Source organism: Eurosta solidaginis, chromosome 1 (assembly GCF_040869045.1).
Source record: "Eurosta solidaginis isolate ZX-2024a chromosome 1, ASM4086904v1, whole genome shotgun sequence".
NCBI lineage: Eukaryota > Metazoa > Arthropoda > Insecta > Diptera > Tephritidae > Eurosta > Eurosta solidaginis.
In genome coordinates, this window is record NC_090319.1 from 113,472,381 (window position 1) to 113,485,744 (window position 13,364).

A 13,364-nucleotide genomic window follows, 5' to 3' on the forward strand; every position below is an offset into this window, starting at 1 on the left:
ATATAACACTAACATCTGACTCCCGGGAGCTTACGGTTAGAAACTGGGAGGTGTTGAAAAAACTTTCCCAGTCGCATCACCAGTTGATCCTTTTCAACATAGACTGGGTAAAAGAAATGAGTCAGCCGCACAGAAACCCTAAACGGACGTCCTGGAGCCTATTTGACAAGATAGTCAGTGAGAGGCTCCATAGAAGTAGGACGCCTATTCAATCTACAGACAGTCTTCACGACCGAGTCCGGTCTCTGGAGAAAAGTTTTCAGGTGGCCTTTAAAGTCGCCTGTCCAATTTCGAGGAGCAAAAAGACCTTCGCACCGTGGTGGGACAAAAATCTCAGCGACCTGAGGTCAAAACTGAGGAGGGTCTTCAACGACTGTCACTTCAGGAACGATTTCCAGGAGTACAGGACGGCTCTGAGGGAGTATAAGAAAGCCATACGGACAGCAAAATCAAGCTCCTGGCGAGAACACTGCGAGTCGATTGAGTCCACGAAGAACTCAGCCAGGCTGGGAAAGAGTCATTCAAACAAGACATTTGTCAAGCGCGCCGATGGAACATGGACAGGATCGGCGGCTGAGACTCTAAACATCCTTGTAGATGCTCACTTCCCGGATGGATCGGGGGAGGGAGTACGTAATACAGAGACGGCACATCAGGAAGTACCTGTTGGCCTCATAGACAACATTTTAGCGGAGAAGAAAATTACATGGGCAATGGATAGCTTCTCTCCATATAAATCACCGGGCGTAGATGGTATTCTACCTATTATGCTGCAGAAGACTCAGAAATCTTTGGTTAAGGAACTAAAGGAGATATTCGATGCATTCATTCGTCTCAATCACATTCCGGTCTCGTGGACGAAAACAAGGGTGGTTTTCATCCCTAAGGCCGGCAGAAGGAGGCAAGAAGTAGCCAAAGACTTTCGGCCAATAAGTCTCACGTCCTTTGTTCTGAAAACGTTCGAAAGGCTACTAGATATACATATACGGGAGCTTCTAGGTGAGGCTCCACTTTCCACGGCACAGCACGCGTACCTGAGAGGTAAATCCACAGAAACCGCGCTACATGAGGTAGTTCGAACTGTGGAAAACTCCCTTCATCACAAGCAGTTCACTCTGGCTACGTTTGTGGATGTGGAAGGCGCGTTTAACAATGTAAGAGCCAAAGCGATTGAGACTGCTCTCGGTGGGGCAGGGGTTGAAGGGCCACTACGACTTTGGATTTCAACCCTGCTTCGCAACCGCGAAATAACAGCAGAGCTAGGCGGAGCTAGTGTTGGCAAGCAGGTATGCAGAGGCACACCACAGGGGGGGAGGGGGTGTGCTTTCACCTCTGCTTTGGTTGATCACCATTAATGAAATCCTAGGAAAACTTAACGCAGGGGGGTTAAGATCGTGGCGTATGCCCACGACGTGGCGATCTTGGTCTCTGGTCCTTTCCCCTCCGTAATGAGCGAAGTCATGGAAAGGGCCATGGCTAAACTCAGCAGTTGGGCACAGGGATGTGGCCTGAGGTTAAATCCCGACAAGACGGACCTGCGTCTCTTCACGAGGAAGTATAAGCCACCTGCCTTCAGACTGCCATTCTTAAATGGCCAGGAACTAATCCTGTCATCGAGTACCAAGTATCTGGGACTAACAATTGACAGCAAGTTGAATTGGAAAGTGCATCAAAGAGCGGGTACGGAAGGCCTGCATCGCCTTCTATGCCTGCAAATCAATGTTTTGTAAGAAATGGGGACTCAAGCCAAGCATGGTACTTTGGATGTACGAGGCGGTGGTGTGACCGGTGCTTACCTATGGTTCCATAGTATGGTGGGAAGCTCTAAGTAAGAGCTACAATCTCACCAGCCTGCAAAAAGTCCAGCGCACTGCATGCGTTGGAGCCATAGGGGCCGTACGCACTTGTCCCACAGCTGCTTTAGACCCCATTTTGCACCTGGTTCCGATCGACTTGCATATACTTTGTACATCGTGACAAACCGCACTGAGACTCAGAGAGTCTGGGTGTTGGAAGGATACTCAGCAAGGACATAGTAGTATCCTAAAGAAACTTCCGGATGGTACATGTAGTACCGAGACAGATTACTACCCTCGCAAACTGAAGTTTGAGTACGGTTGTAATACCGACATTCCAAGCAGAAACGAATGGAAGAGATACCCGGGCATAAGGGTCGAAGACATCCAAATCTACACTGACGGCTCCAAGATGGAATCGGGTGTGGGGCAGGAGTCTTCTCTGAGTCCCTAGATTTGTCTGCATCATTCAGACTCCCATCGCACTGCAGCGTGTTTCAAGCAGAAATCCTTGCGATTTGGTAAGCCTGCAAATCACTGGAGGGCTTGAATGTAGCTGGTAAAGTTTGCATCCTGTCGGATAGCCAAGCAGCGATAAAAGCGGTTTCCTCGCCACGCATTAACTCAAAATTAGTGTGGGCTTGTAAGCGACTCATATCCTAGTTATCCACCAATCTAGAACTACGCGTTACCTGGGTCCCGGGTCATAAGGGGATAGAGGGTAAAGAGAAGGCCGACGAGCTAGCACGCAGGGGCTCATCGGAGATGAATGAGGAAATAACCAGTGTCGAAGTAGGCATACCCTTAGCAGTAGCCAAGGGGAATATCCAAAACTTCTACTTGAAGAAAGCACAAACAAAGTGGAATAACATCACCACCTGTGCGGTATCAAAATCCATTTGGCCAAGCTATGATGGAAAGAGGACGAGAAGTCTTCTGAACAAATCTAGAGCTAACACACGCAAACTGATAGCAGTCTGCACCGGACATTGGGCAGTAGGTACACATGCGGAAAAGGTGGGCATTCCGTATAACGAGTACTGCCGAAGCTGCAAAGATCCAAATGCCAGGGAGACAGTAGAACACTTTATGTGTAAATACCCGGCTCTAGCTAGAGCCCGGCTAAGATTCCTTGGAACCCCGTTTCTAGAAGACCTCAGAGGGTTATATGTGATAGCAATCTCGAATATTCTCAATTTTATCAACAACTCTGGCTGGTTGTAATACAGTGACCGTAACATTCCGTAGGTTTTTAGACGAGTTACATGGCATCAAAACGGCATTAAATAGCTACTTGGGCGACCAGGGTCGCAGCCATTTCACCTACCTACCTACCTCTAAATCGTGAGCCCCCTGAGAAATCCCGGGCCCGGGGGAATTCCCCCCATTCTCCTCCCCTCTCGTCGGGCCTGGCTTTGACAACAAAGCTCAGTTCGAAACGAAAAGTTATGCAAAAATGTCCATACACATTATATATTTATTCAACCTTTTTTATTGTACTTCTTATACAAGTTCAAAAACTGTATTAAACTTTATATCAATACCTATTTCTACAGGGTTGTATGTTCTTATCTCTCTCTATGTTAGCTACTAAATGTTCATGTGCTCTGGAGCTGACAGTCAATAGGGAGAAAACGTACCAAATGCTATAATACGAGTAACACCCAGTGCACGGACTTTACCACTTTATTGGTAGATTTACCAACTTTTTGGCCCATTTTCATCTTTTACCACTTCTACCACCAAAGCTCGAAAATCTACCAACATTTCAATATACCCTTCAAAAAACGCGAGCAGTCCATAAATAATGTAAGGAATACACCTTTGGGAGTATAGGAGTGTTCCAAAACTAATCTGTATTCATACAAAACATGTGCTCCAAATAACATTTCGATGTCCTAGGAGAGGAGTAGGTGATTCCACTCTCGCTATGTTTGTGAGTATTCCATAGAGTACATACGTGAGAGTACTTTCCAAAGTACTTTCACTGTAGTACTCCATGGAGCACCCACAGAGGATCATATGCCAAAGTACTAAAAAGGAATTGTGTCGGAAAGAATTATCGGAGTGAATTTAATTTAAAATGAAAGTAAATGAAGAGGGGCAATACAACTTTTATATTTTATACTACGAATGTTCTTATGTTATTTAGCATTTCCGTGAATAAAGAAACTAATATTTCTCTATAATATAGTATGTATACATAAAACCAGTGCGCGGTTGCATTTTATCAGAGTTGCCCTAGTAAAGTTTTATTATCAGTTATTTGTATGCAATATTTTACTTTTGGCAACTCTGTTCGATCGTCGTCGTGTCGTTAAAAAACAAGCAATGATCGGCTGATGGCGGTCCGCAAATGCATTGCAAAGGAGTATTGTTAGAGTACTCCAACATGAAGAAAATGGAACACGTAATCCAATAGTTTTTGCAGGGTATTCGCATTGAAACTAAATACTGCGATCATTAGGTAAACGTATTTAATTGCCGAGCACACCCAATTAACATTAAGAGGTGACACTAGCCAAACTAACCAATTTTGAAAAATTTGTGCACAAATTCAAACAAGAAATAAATTTGTTGAACGAAAATAAAAAAGTTTTAAATAAACGATAACATGCCGAAGTCTGTTATTTTGTGGCAGTATTTTTGGTACGTTGGAAAATTGTTGCTGTAATTAGACGTTACGGTAAATTTTCGCCAGTATTTCAAGCTCGAAATACAGGAAAAAGGCAAGTATCATATAGGCATAAGCTATGTATGTATATACACATTTATATGTACTTTTTGTTTTGTTTACATGTTTTTTTTAAAAGTGTTATTTCCGTGAAATGTGCTAAACTGTAGCTATTGTTTTCTTGGAAAAAAATCTACCAACTTCTACATTTTAATTTTTCGTCTACCAACATTCTCTTTTTAAAAGTCCGTGCACTGGTAACACCACTCTTAGTAAAAGCAACTGGTTGATGGGTTGGCAGCCGAGAGCTCACTTAACGTCAGTTTACTTTTATACGCCAGTCGGCATAGTCGTATAGTCGTAGTCGCTATCGGACGTAGTCGCGTTATTGTCTCAGTACACTTAAACTATTACTAGCAACTCTTTAAATAAGTTAAGGAATTTCCTTTTTTTGCACTAATCGAATTTAAAAAAATTAAAAATGTCTTACCATAAACCGGAAGCAAAAACTATTCAAGAGTTGAGAAATATCGCACATCGTCTGCGTATCCATTCCATTACGTCAACACAGGCATCGAAATCCGGGTAGGTTAATGATTTATTGATTATTATGCATATTAAACTTCAATTAGTTTGTTGAGTTGAATTAAAATCATAAAATTCATATATGATGGCGTGACTCGCAATGAGAAAATTCGAATGTTGTATACCTTGCACTATATATTTAATACATACAGTTATGTATATATACATTCTTATGGATGTACTTTTGTATGTAAGTTCATAAGAGAGTGTTGAGAGCAGCTTAACTTTACGAAATGGTGAATAATATACATAGTATGTACATAAAAACATACAAATCAGCCGCTTTTTTTGTAAAAAAAAAATTAAAAGTAATTCTAAAAGATACCGAAATCGATCACACTAAAATTGTCACTTAAAATGCGATTTACAAAAGTAGACTTATTCCACTTTAAATAAAAGCCGGTGCATTTGTTTGTGTGAGCAATCTCCCTTATTTAAAATGAAGGTGACCGGCAAATCCAAAGCGTTGTATTGAAAACCACGTGGTTACACCACAAACGTTTAAACTAAATGATATGAAAACTCCATTATTAATCTTCCGATAACCTAAAACTTGCACCTCTATTTGATAAAACTATTGGTAAAACAAGAACTTTTAAAAACATTAACTGACCTTTGTTGACATTCATAGAATCGTGCTCGACGTCATATCATCCTAATTAGCAGGGCCACAAACCACTTTGAAAAGCGGCACGGTTCGGTTTAGCGCAAATTTTGAAATGAGCTGCTTAGGTCAAATAATACCGCTGCATCAAAAAAATACCTTTGATCTCTAAAACTACCCTATATGGTGGCGATTTCAAATTGTTTGGCTTTTTCAAGTAGTAAAGAGAATATAACTAAGTTTTAGAAAAAGTTAGCTAGGTATCGTAAAAGTTAAAAGTTTTATTATAAAACTCACTCAATTATTTATTTCGCACGCATAGTAACAGCTTTTTTGTTAAGTTTTCTTCGCGCGGAAAATAATAAATTTTTTAGCTTTTTATTGCTCTCGAAATATAATAGTTATTTCTTAAGTTCTCTATTTCGCTCAGAAATTAACAGTTATTTTTCAATTTCTTCTATTTCCATTAGTATCTTTGAGCGTTTTGAAAAAAAAAATTTTGTTTTTCCTCGCGCCCATGCTCAAAAGTTTGGTTTAGATGCCAAATCAAATTAATAAATATAAGCCTCTACTTTTCAATTTCAATTTAATTCTGGCGCAACGGGACCTACATGTTTGAGAAGCTTTACACGGCAGAAGAACACCCGCTGTGTTTGCCAAACCACTGCCAAGGGACGATTCTAATTGAAAAACTTACGAATTTAATTTTGTTTTCCCTGCCCTTGAACCCAGAACCTTCGGTGTGGTAGATGTGGCTCTCAAGAGTAGAATCGAGAAGCATTGCTATAAAATAAATATATAAAGCCATGAAAATAATTTCTTTTTAAAAATTGTAAAAGTTATCAGGGTGTCGCTAGAAATCATTGTGGACAAAGCAAGTATGATATCTTATCCGTCAACTGCCTGACAGGATGTTCAAGATGGCTACTTTTTAGCGTTTTGACAGGATGTTCAATATGGCGGGCCATATGGCCGGCTATCTTCAGCGGATGATAGAAAGAGATACTGAAACCACGATAGTCACTTCAAAAATCAGGTGATCCATTCTATTTGTAATTTTGACGTCTATGCCGAAGATTCACACTTGTCTTATCCACAATGCTAGAAACGTTTCGAGCTTGCAAAATATATGAAAATAAAAATTGTTTCTCGCCTAGAACAGCAACCGGCCGCCAGCCTTACCCGTGAACAACTTTTGTAAAGGGAGACTTCTTGAAAACTGTCTCAATTCCGTTTTGTCGATAATTTTATTCTCTTCTAAGATATGTCGAAATATTTTTTCCGCACTAACCCGTTCGCTAGTTATGCATGTCAGAAAATATAATACAAAATTTCCCCATAAAATTTTTAAGAGATATTGAAAATATCGAATGATCATGGTGCCGAGGAGCAACAAAAAAATATTTTATGCTCTTATGTAAATATGTGTACATATGAACCGACGGATATACATATACATATATGGGGTGTTTCATCGCCACGAGTGGGAAATTGGTACTCGAAATTGTATCTTTGTGCAAGTATTTTGATAAAATCAACTAGGTGTTCTAGGTTCTAATAGCCAGGATCACAGGTTTAACTTTTAGTTATTACTGTTATGCAAAAAACCCTACAATATTTTTATATGCATACACACATATGTACATATTAGGCGTGTTTTTTTACACGCGTATACGTTTACGTTTGCGAGTAAAAAAACGCGTATCCTCGCTTAGATAACGCTTAGGATACCCATCTAGCGGCAGTGGTTAAATAACTAGCTACAGAACAGTGTGTACCTAAAATCGGAGACAAAAACCTCTGGTGGCCACAATGTATAACATATAGCTGCGATGAATAATGGATACACACCATTTTTAGAGGTGATACATAGAATTAGTGTTAAGGTGAAACATAGACACATATTTCAGTTACATCTGAGTATAATGCGTATCGAAATTATTAGTACTAATTTTATGCGCAGCAATTTCAGAGGTGTATTTGAAGCTTGACGCCTAGCAGTCCGTATAAAGTTTAAGCGTAAACGTCTATAGATGTAAAAACAACACAGCTATTAGCAAATTTGTATAAGCTTTATAGCTGACACAGCCCTAACCTGTACTATGGAGTCCTTGTTTGGTGGACAGCCACACAAAAAAGAAACTACCTCAAAAAATTAGAGGTGTACTGGAAACAACCCCGACAGCTGCACTTATGCCATTCTGCATGTTCCACCTGTAAATCTGGTGGCAAAGAACATAGCGTTAACAACTGCAACGAGGCCCAGCGCCTCGGGGCAGCTTGAGCGCAGATAATAATATAGCGTCATCAATTACAGGATGAACAGACTGCCTAATTTCGTATCTGCCCTTCGAGGAAACTCGTAGAGCAACAAAGAGGATGATGGTTGGCGCAAGGGTACCCAAATAGCGGAAGAGGCGATACATGATACACCGATGGTTCCAAAGAAGTCGAAGTAGTAAGGTCTGCGACATACTGTGCTGATCCGGAAATTAACAGATCCTACAAGCTGTGAGATCACGGTAGTATTTTCAGGCGGAAATAGTAGCCGTAATCAAAACAGTAGAAAAACTAGAGGAAAACTGCTTAAACTGCAGTCGTGTCAACTTTAATATGAAGGAATGAAAAAACGGATTAACTAACTAAAAATGATGCAACCCTCGAAACTTGCTCGATAGAATATTACAATAGGACAAAACTAATACTGTTCCATGGTGGAATCACCAGGTGAAGTAAATAAAAAGACAGAAGATGTACGCTATCTGAAACGATAGGGATGTGTTTTCAACGGTCAGAAGAGGGTACAATTTTTACCCGCTTTGAAAAATTAGCACTAGAAAAATTAATACCTTGCTATGAATGCCATTAAAGAAGCTTTTTTCTGGATATCAGTCCTACCCAACGCCAATTCAAAAAAATAAAAAAATAAATTTGGTCACTTAAACTGGTATGAGCAGTAAAATTCAATTGATGTAGTTAACATTTTCGTTGAAAAACTGGGCATAAAATTGAGAGGTTTTATCCATTATTTAGTTGAACTTTACTGCCTTTTGTGACACTTAAATGGGTTTCGGGCTCGATGAAAAGTTTTGCAGTCACACTTGAAAGTGATCGCTATAGTATTAAATGTGTTTCCATCCCTAAAAATCCATTATTATTTCCATCTGCCCTGTTGATATGTCGTTGAGAGTCGGAAGTAAAATATATGCCCTTCCTATTTATTATAGAAACTTGATCAGAAGATCCCCAAAAACTCTTGACAGTTGAATTCATGATGTATTACTAATGTTACCTAGTTAATATTTACTAAAGTATGTCAGGGATAGATTAGCTTAGCGGCAGTTGGCCTAGAATCAGAGGATGCTGATACGAAGCGTACCGGATTCATATATTCTAAATTACAATCTATAACTGTAACATTCTTCTTAACTTAGTGGTCTAATTTGTAGGGCAAAACAACAGCAGTGAGTTACAACTTTTTGTAGCTCTATTTAGAATGCTATTGTTTTAGCTAAGTTTATACATAGGTATAATACAACAATTTTGGTGTTCTTGTTGTAGGAATGACAAAAACATTCCTCGAAAGTCTTCAGTATTGCTGCACAGAGGAAAATCCTTGGTTGGATAAAATGAATACAAATAGTTTGTTTTAACAAATACATGTTTAAATTTGTTTTGCGAAGAAAAAAAATAAATATATAATAGAAACATTAACAATATGAAAATAATAGTTTAGCTCGGGCTTACTTATGGAAACCAACACCAAAGATACCCAAATGATGAATCTTAGTAATTAAACCCAGTAAAGGTCCATCGATATTCACTTAATAGCTTATGTGAAAATTGTTAAAAAATTGGCAAATGTTACTCCTAAAATATGCAAAAAAACAATACTTTTTCAGGGACAACATTGGTGAAAAATTTTCAGATAGTGACAGAACATAGAAAAATTTAGAGCAAGACAATTGACGGCTTACTCCACCTGGTTATTCCACCATGATACTGCTCAATACATCTAATAGTAGGTTTATCGACCCCAAAACAAGTGCAGAGTCGGTAGAGGCAGAGCAGATTAGGTCAGTTGTCAAAAGAAAATAGAGCAAGCTGGTGTAACCCAGAGCAAACACCTCATAAAACACTTTATATGCAAAAAACATCAAAATAACTGCTTCGTGGTGCTTTAATATGTTAGATTTGTCTAAAATATAAACTAAATTACCAAAATACTGACTTGAATGAATTGTTTACTTTTAATATTTCATATTTCACTTTTTATATATGTATTTTTTTTAAGTTTTAAATTAATTTTTAATTTATAAATTACAATTTTGTTTTTTGCTCTCACGAATCCAGTACCAGTAGGTGTTATCCCACGATCTTCTTGAAAATTTTCCATACAACGCCTTGGAACAACAATGTCAGTTAATCGAAATCAATGCTTATTATCTTTTGAGTTGACATTCTTATGCACGGCGAATTGGGTTGAATTCGCTTTGCTATCACCTTTTATAAATTCGCCTTGGCTCTAACGAAAAAGCTGGTACAAAAATGTGAGATATAGTAGTACCAAGGCGAATCCATACCAGGTGGTGGCAAAGCGAATTCAAACAATTCGCCGTGCAGAAGAATGTCAGGTCAAAAGAAAATTGATTTCGATTAACTGACATATTAAAGTACAAGACAAGGAGAATTCATACCAGGTGGTGGCAAAGCGAATTCAACCAATTCGCCGTGCAGAAGAATGTCAAGTCAAAAGAAAAATTTCATTGATTTCGATTAACTGACATGTTGTAGTACAAGGCGTTGTAGGGAAAATAATCAAGAAGAAGTAATCAGCTGTTGGGATAACAACACCTGGTACTGAATTCGCCTTGAGTAGTAGGCTCACGAAACAAGAACTAACCCAGAGTAAGAAATCTAGACATTAAACATAATTACGTGAAATATCTCATTAGAGTAAGCTAGGTGGCGCAATAAAAAGAAGTAATATAAATAGAGGGCTTACGCAGTTTGCTTATAAATCGAATTTATTAACCAGAGGCGATCTGCGGCAGACATTTTGCTTATTAATCATTTCTGTTATGAATCAAATGCCCCTATTACCGTTTACAACTCAACTCTGGTTGAGTTGAAATTTCGCAATTTGGTATTACAGATTACAACTCAACCTGTCAAAAAAAATTTCGGTTGAGTTGTCTAGTCTTACAACTTTTTGTGGCATTGCCGTTTACAACCTTGTTTTGGTGTAGTTGTCAAAGACGTGAAAATCTTACAACTGCTTACTAACAGTTGTCTCATGAAATTTTGCAGTTGTTTTGGAAAAATGTTACGTTTTAGAAGACGGTTCACCACCTAATTTTTAACAAAGATTTTCAAAGTAGATATCAAAAGACACGTTTCGACCTCCGATTTAAGAATCCGAAAACAAAAATTGTAATTCTTTGCGACAGCACGGCACTGCTAATACGCGTCCCAAAATATCGAGACGCGTATTAATCTCGAGAACAATAATCCGAAGGCGGAAAAGAAACATTTTATCTCTTGTCCGGAGATATTTGTAGTTGAAGTTGGCGATTTTCATGTTGTTGTTGTAATGTTGTTGTCTTTTTTCGGTTTTTGTTTAATATCTTTTGAAGGAGTTAAAATTTTTATTTTCCGCCTTCGGATTATTAATACTGATGCCAAGACGCATCGTTTAATACCTCTCTCGATATTTTTGGACACGTATTAGCAGTGTCATGCTGTCGTAAAGAATTACCACAAAAATTAAAAATTTTATTTCTAATCAAATCTAATTTCATGTGGCTGTTGTATTTTGCCAGATTTTTTGTACACAGCTATGCAGAAAGGTGTTCGACCCAACCAGAGTTATTTTTACGAATCGCGGCCAAAGGCCGCCAACGCAAAAAGATGTTCTGTGTAAAAAAAACTGTGGAACGGGCCTCATATTTCGGACCCTCTCGGGCCATTTTGTGGGTCTTTGTAAATATCTTTCAAAAGAAATAAAATTTTTAATTTCCGCTCTCGAATCCTAAAAACGGAGATGTAAACCCGTCTTTTGATACCACCTTTGATAAGAGTTAGATGGTGCACGGGCTTATAAAACGTTACCAAAAAAAAGCAAAACATTTAAAGCCGGTAGTTAAACCTTTTTTAATCAAACAATAATCAACAATTTTGTACACATTTCTAGAAAAAACAACGTTTAAACGAATTACATTGAATAACTTTTTGACTTTAGTTGGACGAGGCTGGCCGCAGTTCGGATGCAGCCAAAATAGGTGAAATAATTATGCGAGTCCCATTGATTCTTATCACTACTCCTGGGAATCCTATTTGAGTAAAATACAGTTTTTTCTGTTTGGGTTTTAATCTACTTCGCACAAATATTCTCCTCAATAATATCTAAAATCAGTCCAACACCAAAATCATTTCCACATCATATTTGATAGCCGCCGTCAGCAACGAATCGGAGTATGGCGCATAATTTTAAAATACGAACGCGTATGCGGAAATGGTCCTTAATTTTGTTTAGTACTGAGTAAAATGCTTCCTTTCAAATCTGCAAAATAACTTCATATGAAACTCATTATTTGTTTGTCACTTAAACTTTTTCTTACTTGGTGCTTGGTAGTTCCAAGGGATTGGAATGATCACGCGAATGTTTTCCGTATTCGCGAAATGTCAATCACCAACATTTTTGTCATTATAAAATAGACTTCATATAATATTAATAAAAAAATCACATTTGAAAATGCTTAAATTTCTGCCACAAATTGATCAGCTGTTTATTTATCTGTCAAATCATCACTTTCTGAAGTTGGCAACTCAATTCAATTTCAACTGAAATAAGTTGTAATTCGTAATACCAAACAGGAGTTGAGTTGTCTTAAAGTTGAGTTGTTTTAATTACAACCCAACTAAGTTGAGTTGTAAACGGTAATAGGGGCAAAAAATTGTTTGATAGCCTTTTCAAAATCAAACTCAATGGCGCATGACTGAGTCAAAATAAAATGGGTTTTAAATTTAGTTGCAGCTTTTTGACATAGTTTTCTATGAGCTATCTGTCAAAAAAGCCCCTATTGCCGTTTACAACTCAGCTGGGTTGTAATTTAAACAACTCAACTTTAAGACAACTCAACTCCTGTTTGGTATTACGATTTACAACTTATCTCAGTTGAAGTTGAATTGAGTTGCCAACTTCAGAAAGTGATGATTTGACAGATAAATGAACAGCTGATCAATTTGTGGCAAATGTGATTTTGTTATTAATATTATATGAAATCTATTTTATAATAGCGAAAATGTTGGCGATTGATAAGTCGCGAATACGAAAAACATTCGCGGGATCATTCCAATCCCTTGGAACTACCAAGCACCAAGTAAGAAAATGTTTAAGTGACAAATGATGAGCTTCAAATGAAGATATTTTGCAGATTTGAAAGGAAGCATTTTGCTCATTACTAAACAATATTAAGGACCATTTCCGCATACGCGTTCGTATTTTAAAATTATGCGCCACACTCCGATTCCTTGCTGACGGCAGCTATCAAATATGCTGTGGAAATGATTTTGGTGTTGGACTGGTTTTAGATATTATTGGGGAGCACATTTGTGCGAAGTGGATTAAAACCCAAACAGATAAAACTGTGTTTTACTCAAACAGGATTCCCAGGAGTAGTGATTAATATCAATGGAACTCACG

General features: G+C 38.2%; 1 protein-coding gene and 1 long non-coding RNA gene across 2 annotated transcripts in view; one reads left to right on the forward strand and one right to left on the reverse strand.

Moving 5' to 3' along the window:
• Positions 1 to 4,796: 4,796 nt before the first annotated feature.
• LOC137236737 (transketolase-like protein 2) overlaps positions 4,797 to 13,364 on the forward strand; it is an 86,463-nt gene continuing 77,895 nt past the window's right edge. Inside the window, exon 1 of the mRNA XM_067759705.1 lies at positions 4,797 to 5,055. Within this exon, the coding sequence (XP_067615806.1) occupies positions 4,952 to 5,055 (104 nt within the window). The 5' untranslated portion in view covers positions 4,797 to 4,951. The remainder of the gene's footprint in view (positions 5,056 to 13,364) is intronic.
• LOC137237506 (uncharacterized) lies at positions 11,794 to 12,603 on the reverse strand. Its single transcript, XR_010948972.1, has 2 exons — positions 12,280 to 12,603; positions 11,794 to 12,221 (listed from the first exon to the last, which is right to left on the reverse strand). It is a non-coding gene; the product is annotated as an uncharacterized lncRNA (long non-coding RNA).